Genomic DNA, 5,985 nt, shown 5'->3' with positions numbered 1-5,985 from the left:
GCGCAACTTGGGCAGCGCAACTCGGCAACTCACCTGGTACCTCTCGATGAGCCTGAAGCCCAGGATGTGCTGCAGCTTTCGCAGACAGATGGGACAGAGGTCCAGGGGCCGCCTCAGGGCTTCATCCAGGCTGAGCGCACCCTGCATGAGGCAGCGGAGCCAGCGGCAGTTCCCCAGGCCCAGAAGGTGGCAGAGCTCGTGGCACGTGACCTGGGGGGAAGGCCACCAAGCACCTTGCCTCACCGCCTTGCCCCCGTATCCGGCAGATCCCCAGGCAGCCCCAGCAGGGCCAAAATGAGGACCTGGGTGAGGCTGCACGGCCTGGAAGTGGTCCGGGCACCCTCCCCCTGCCCCAGGCGGCACAGGCGTCAGCCTGCATCTCTGGCAGGGCAGCATTCAGGGCCCCAGGGGGAAGGTGAGTCAGGATGCACAGCCCTGGGGAGGCCACACAGGATCAGGGCTTGGGGCTCTAATCCCTACCCTGCTTCTTCATAGCTACGTGGCCTTAGTTTCCTCATTCCATGAAGTTAGGGGTCCACCCGCTTCTCCGTGAGGATGGGGCAGTGTAACGGACTGACCCAGCGCAGGCTCAGCCAGCACCCGCCTGTCCCCTCTTCCCAGCCCCAGAGCCCCCACCCACCTTGCAGCACTGAACAATCCCCAGGGCACTGAAGCACAGGGCCCAGCCTCTGTCCTGCAGGGGGGCCTCAGGGCCATCTGCTGCTGCCTCTACCAAGGCTGGATCAGGGGCGCTGGGCCCCGACTTCGGGAATTCCCCCGAGAACCGGGCGAAGCTGCAGACGCCCACTTCTGGAGAGAGACGGAGAGAAGGGCACGCTCAGGGGTCAGCCTTGGCTCTAGGGGGCCCACCATCAAACCCACCTCATGCAAGCCGGCCATGGCCCAACACCACATAGGTCCTGGGAGGCCCTGTCCTGCCCACGTGAAGATGGGCCCTGGGGCAGAGGCCACGGCTGAGGAACAGCTCCTACGCCATCCCTCAGGAGGAGCTGGAAGGGGCCGCCTATTCCCATGCATGGGTGTTCACTTCCACCACGAGGGTGCCCTGCAGCCCCAGGGGCCACAGCCCCATGCTAGGCTGCCCCCCAGGCAGAGCTGCCAGGGCCCCGGCTCACCGTGCCCTGGAAGGAACTTGCTGAAGGTAAACCTCCAGGCCTCGTGGGGGTACAGGTCAGACAGCGTGAGGCCCAGCACACACAGCGCGTCCCCTGGCTTGTTGTTCTTCAAGAAGGACAGGATGCCATCTGCGGGGAGAGGGCCAGGGGATGGGGTCAGGAGGCAGCCAGGGACCCCTATCTTCTGAGCTCAGGCTGGCACACCCTGTCATCCTCTTCCTCTGCCTGGGCCCCTTCCCAAGTCAGGTGTGGGCCAGCTGCGTTTGGTCTGACCTGAAGGCACACAGTACTGCATGGCGGGGAGTGAGGGCCAGGGCCACTGGAGATCAGGACAGGGTAAGTCTGAGAGGCCATGCACAGCCCAGTGGGGGCTCTGGAGAGGCAGCCCAGCCAACAAGACTGGCGTTTGCAGCCCCGGGAAGGAGAAGCCTGAGCGATATCGCTCAGATATCGCTCAGCAGCTGAGTGATAGCCCCAGAGATGTCCACATCCCAGCCCTGGGACCCGGGAGTCCCCACAGCAAAAGGGACTCCAGATGATTAAAGATCATGAATAATGGGGGGGGGCGGCGGTAGTCTGCATCAGCCAGGTGAGCCTGATGCCATCACAAGAACCCTCGCTAAGGCCGGGCATATTGGCTCACACCTGTGACCCCAGAGCTTCCGGAGGCCAAGGTGGGTGGATCACCTGAGGTCAGGAGTTTGAGACCAGCCTGGCCAATATGACAAAACCCCATCTCTACTAAAAATATAAAGTGAGGTGGGCATGGTGGTGCATGCCTGTAATCGCAGCAACTCAGGAGACTGAGACAGGAGAATCACTTGAACCCAGGAGGTAGAGGTGGCAATGAGCTGAGATCGTGCCACTGCGCTCCAGCCTGGGCAACAGAGCGACACTCCATCTCAAAATTAAAAAAAAAAAAAAACCACCTTCGTTAGAGGCAGCAGGGGGTCTGACTGAGAGCACAGGGCCTGAGGGTGCTGCAGGACTGGCTTGGAGAAAGGGCTGTGAGCCAAGGATGCGGGTGCCTCTAAAAGCTGGAAAGGCAAGAAATGGATTCTCCCCAGAGCCTCCGGAAGGAACCAGCCCAGCCGACCCTTGACTTTAGCCCAAGGAGGCTCCTGACCCACAGAGCTGTAAGACCACAGCAGGTCATCCAAGCTAGCAAGTTGTATAACTTGTTAGCATGGTTCCCAGGAGCATGAGTGTGGACAGATACAGGAGAGGCCCAGGGGCTGAACCTGGGCACGATGACATCAAAGCCGGGAAACCAGGAGCCCAGGGAGGGAAGGAAGGAGGCAGAGCAGCCACTGCAGGCCCAGGAAACCTGGAGAGGGTCTCAGAGTTACTGCAGAGAGGAGGGGTTGGGGCGTAGAGGCATGCAGGGGAGAAAAGTGTTTTCCAAGGAGTTCTACCATTAAAAGGAACAGATTGCCAAGGAGGTGTGTGTGTGTTTTGAGACGGAGTCTCACTCTGTTGCCCAGGCTGCAGTTCTATGGCGCAATCTCAGCTCACTGCAACCTCTGCCTCTTGAGTTCAAGCGATTCTCCTGCCTCAGCCTCCTGAGTAGGGGGATTACAGGTGCGCGCCACTACACCCTGCTAATTTTTGTATTTTTAGTAGAGATGGGGTTTGTCATGTTGGTCAGGCTAGTCTCAAATTCCTGACTTTATGATCCATCTGCCTTGTCCTCCCAAAGTGCTGGGATCACAGGTGTGAGCCACCGTGCCCGGCCCTGTGTTTCTGAGACAACATCCCGCTCTGTCACCCAGGCTGGAGTGCAGTGACACAATCACAACTCACACTGCAGCCTCCACCTCCTGGGCTCAAGCGATCTTCCTGCCTCAGACTCCGGAGCAGCTGGGATGACAGGCATGAGCCACTGCGCCCCACCCAAAAAGGTTTAAATTATGAGTTTTTGGTTTAAATTATGAGTTTTTTACATTGCCTTTCGTATTAACTTTTCAATTCCGGTATGTATTTTCCATTTACTGCACATCTCATTTCAGACCAGCTACATTTTTTGTGTTCAGAGCCACAGGGGGCCAGTGGCTACTGTCTTGGACAATGCAGGTGTAGGGTATGACCTTGGGAAATGAGTGACGGGTCTTGGAGGAGAGGCCAAGGAACTTTTGCTAACAAGGTGATGATGATTGACTGACAATGCCAACAAGGTGATGATGACAGCGATGATTGCTGTGGACCAAGTTATATCCCCCCAAAAGATGGGTGGCAGTCCTAACCCCCAGGACCGATCATTGTTTGGAAACAGGATCTGTGCAGATCTGATCTAGTTAAGATGAGGTCATTAAGGAGACTCAATGACTGGAGTCTTAGAAGGGACGCAGAGGCACGTGGTGTAAAACTCACATGGTAAGTCAAAGGCCGAGGTTGGAGTTGTACAGCTGCAAGCCACAGAGGGCCGAGCATTGCCAGCAACCTCCAGAATCTGGAGGCAGCCAGGGAGGACCCTCCGCAGAGCCTTCCGAGGCCGCATGGCTCTGCCAAAACTTTGGTTTCAGAACCGCGGTCTCCAGCAATGGGAGACCAGAAATGTCCCTAAGCCACCCCAGTTTGTGGTCCTTTGTTACGGCAGGCCCACGAACCCAGTACAGTGATCCAAAGCATGCTACTCTCTGGGCAAGATGGCAGGACCCCATCTCTACAACAGTACAAATAGCCAGGTGTGGTGGCACGTGCCTGTGGTCCCAGCTACTCGGGAGGCTGAGGCGGGAGGATCGCGTAAGCCCAGGAGTTCAAGGCTGCAGGGAGCTATGATTGCACCACTGCGTTTGAGCCTGGGCAACAAAGCAAGACCTCATCTCTAAAAAAAAGACAAAAAAAAGATAAAAACCAGGCTGAGCTGAGCGTACAGATGCAGCCCGGCAAACCCTCTGGGTTCCACCTGCTTTTCAACCTTCCCGGCTGCACGTCCGTTCCCCTCAGTTTTTTTCCCCGAGGGCTCCCCCGTGCACCTCTGCAGTGCAGGGCTGGGGGAAACAGCAGTCCGTTCACTAAGCGGAAGGGGTGAAAAGCCCTGCAGTGACCCTCGTGGGACTCACTGCTGTCTCTGAGCTGCCACAGTCCTGTCACAGACAGGACGGAGCCCGTAACAGGTGAGATGCACCGCGTATAGCATGGGGGAGGTGAAGACAGCTGAGGCTGCAGAGGCCAAGCCTGAGAGGCACGGGGTCCCCAGCTCTGTTTTAGGGCCAGGGCCAAGGCAGACCACACTGCCCCCAGACCTCACTCTAGGACCTCAGGGGCGGGGGAAGCCCATGGAGTGTCGGCTGCACCCAGAAAGCAGGCCGGGACACAGAAAAGAAACGTACCACTCAGGCGATGGCACCCCCGCCCAGCCAGGGGATCCCTGGTCAACCCCCAAATCTCAACAGTGGCTGCTCCCTGTAATGGTACACTAGGGAATGTAGACAACCCTCCTGCCAAAAGATGGCCAGACGGGCAGAGGGAATGACAATAGCTGCTTCAAACACCCAAGATGGGGAGGAGCAGGTTACGGAGGAAGCCTCGGCTTTTCTACAGGGGTAGACAGCCGCCCTTTGTATCACGACAGTGATGGCTACGTGATGTACACATCTGTCAAGACTTCAGAACCGTACACTAAAAAGGATGAATTTTACTATCTAAATTACACCTCAACAACCAAGGCAGAGATCTAATGAGAAAAACAGGGAGGATTCAAGCTCAAACAGATGAAGCCGGACTGTTTCTGGGGTGGGAGAGTAGGCAGAATGACGCCAATGACATGGCTCCTACCCTGGGAGGGATGCGGAGCCCTGGGGACCATCAGAATGACCCAGAAAAGCTTCATGTCTTTGTCCCACAGTCAGCCCTTTGGTGCCCTGGCAGAAGGAAAAGAAAATCCTCTGTGGTGAAAAACATCGATCGGCCTGGGCCAAAAATTCTCAAAGTTTTTCCAATAAATAATTTCCAATAAAATGCCTAACTAACCATCGAAAAGAAGGCACAATGAGGCAGGATAACTGAGACAGAATTAGCAGAACTAACAAATACAGGCACATGGGCACTCCAGATTAGTGCCATCATCGGACAGGCTGTCAAAAGCAACTATGTTCATGGACATCAATGCTGAACTTAAAGAAACGTCAGAGGCAACTGAGACCCATAAAAACAGGACACTGCTAGTTTGAAAAAGAATTCACTAGAGGCCGGGCGCGGTGGCTCAAGCCTGTAATCCCAGCACTTTGGGAGGCCGAGATGGGCGGATCACGAGGTCAGGAGATCGAGACCATCCTGGCTAACACGGTGAAACCCCGTCTCTACTAAAAAAATACAAAAATCTAGCCGGGCGAGGTGGCGGGCGCCTGTAGTCCCAGCTACTCGGGAGGCTGAGGCAGGAGAATGGCATGAACCCAGGAGGCGGAGCTTGCAGTGAGCTGAGATCCGGCCACTGCACTCCAGCCTGGGTGATAGAGCAAGACTCCGTCTCAACAAAAAAAGAAAAAAAAAGAATCCACTAGAAACTACAGAACGCACAAACATGACAACTGAAATTAGGAACACAATATACAGGGGGGTTTGTTAATTTTTTTTTAAATGATGGGGTCTTGCTCTGTCACCCAGGATAGAGGACAGTACAGTAGCTCATTGCAGTTTCAAACACTCAGCCTCCCAAGTAGCTGGGACTATAGGTATCTGCCACCGCTGCCGGCTATTTTTATATTTTTTGCACAGACAGGGTCTGGCTTAGTTGCCCAGGCAGGTCTTGAACATCTGCCATCAAGCTATCCTCCCACAGTACTGGGATTACAGGTGTGAGCCACCATGTCCAGCCTCAATATATGGGTTTAAGAGTACCTTAGATGAG

The 5,985-nt window shown here is 55.6% G+C and overlaps 1 protein-coding gene across 1 annotated transcript in view; it reads right to left on the bottom strand.

The window, feature by feature from the left end:
* AMZ1 (archaelysin family metallopeptidase 1) overlaps positions 1–5,985 on the bottom strand; it is a 42,405-nt gene that overhangs the window by 3,192 nt on the left and 33,228 nt on the right. Inside the window, exons 4-6 of the mRNA XM_011956974.1 lie at positions 1,137–1,265; positions 641–810; positions 34–210 (exon numbers count right to left, since the gene is read on the bottom strand). Coding sequence (XP_011812364.1) covers positions 34–210; positions 641–810; positions 1,137–1,265 — 476 coding nt within the window. The remainder of the gene's footprint in view (positions 1–33; positions 211–640; positions 811–1,136; positions 1,266–5,985) is intronic.

The sequence above is a fragment of the Colobus angolensis genome, unplaced genomic scaffold, assembly GCF_000951035.1.
Source record: "Colobus angolensis palliatus isolate OR3802 unplaced genomic scaffold, Cang.pa_1.0 Scaffold43, whole genome shotgun sequence".
Lineage (NCBI taxonomy): Eukaryota > Metazoa > Chordata > Mammalia > Primates > Cercopithecidae > Colobus > Colobus angolensis.
Note: the sequence above shows the minus strand (reverse complement) of the source record. Positions and strands in the feature narration are given on the sequence as shown.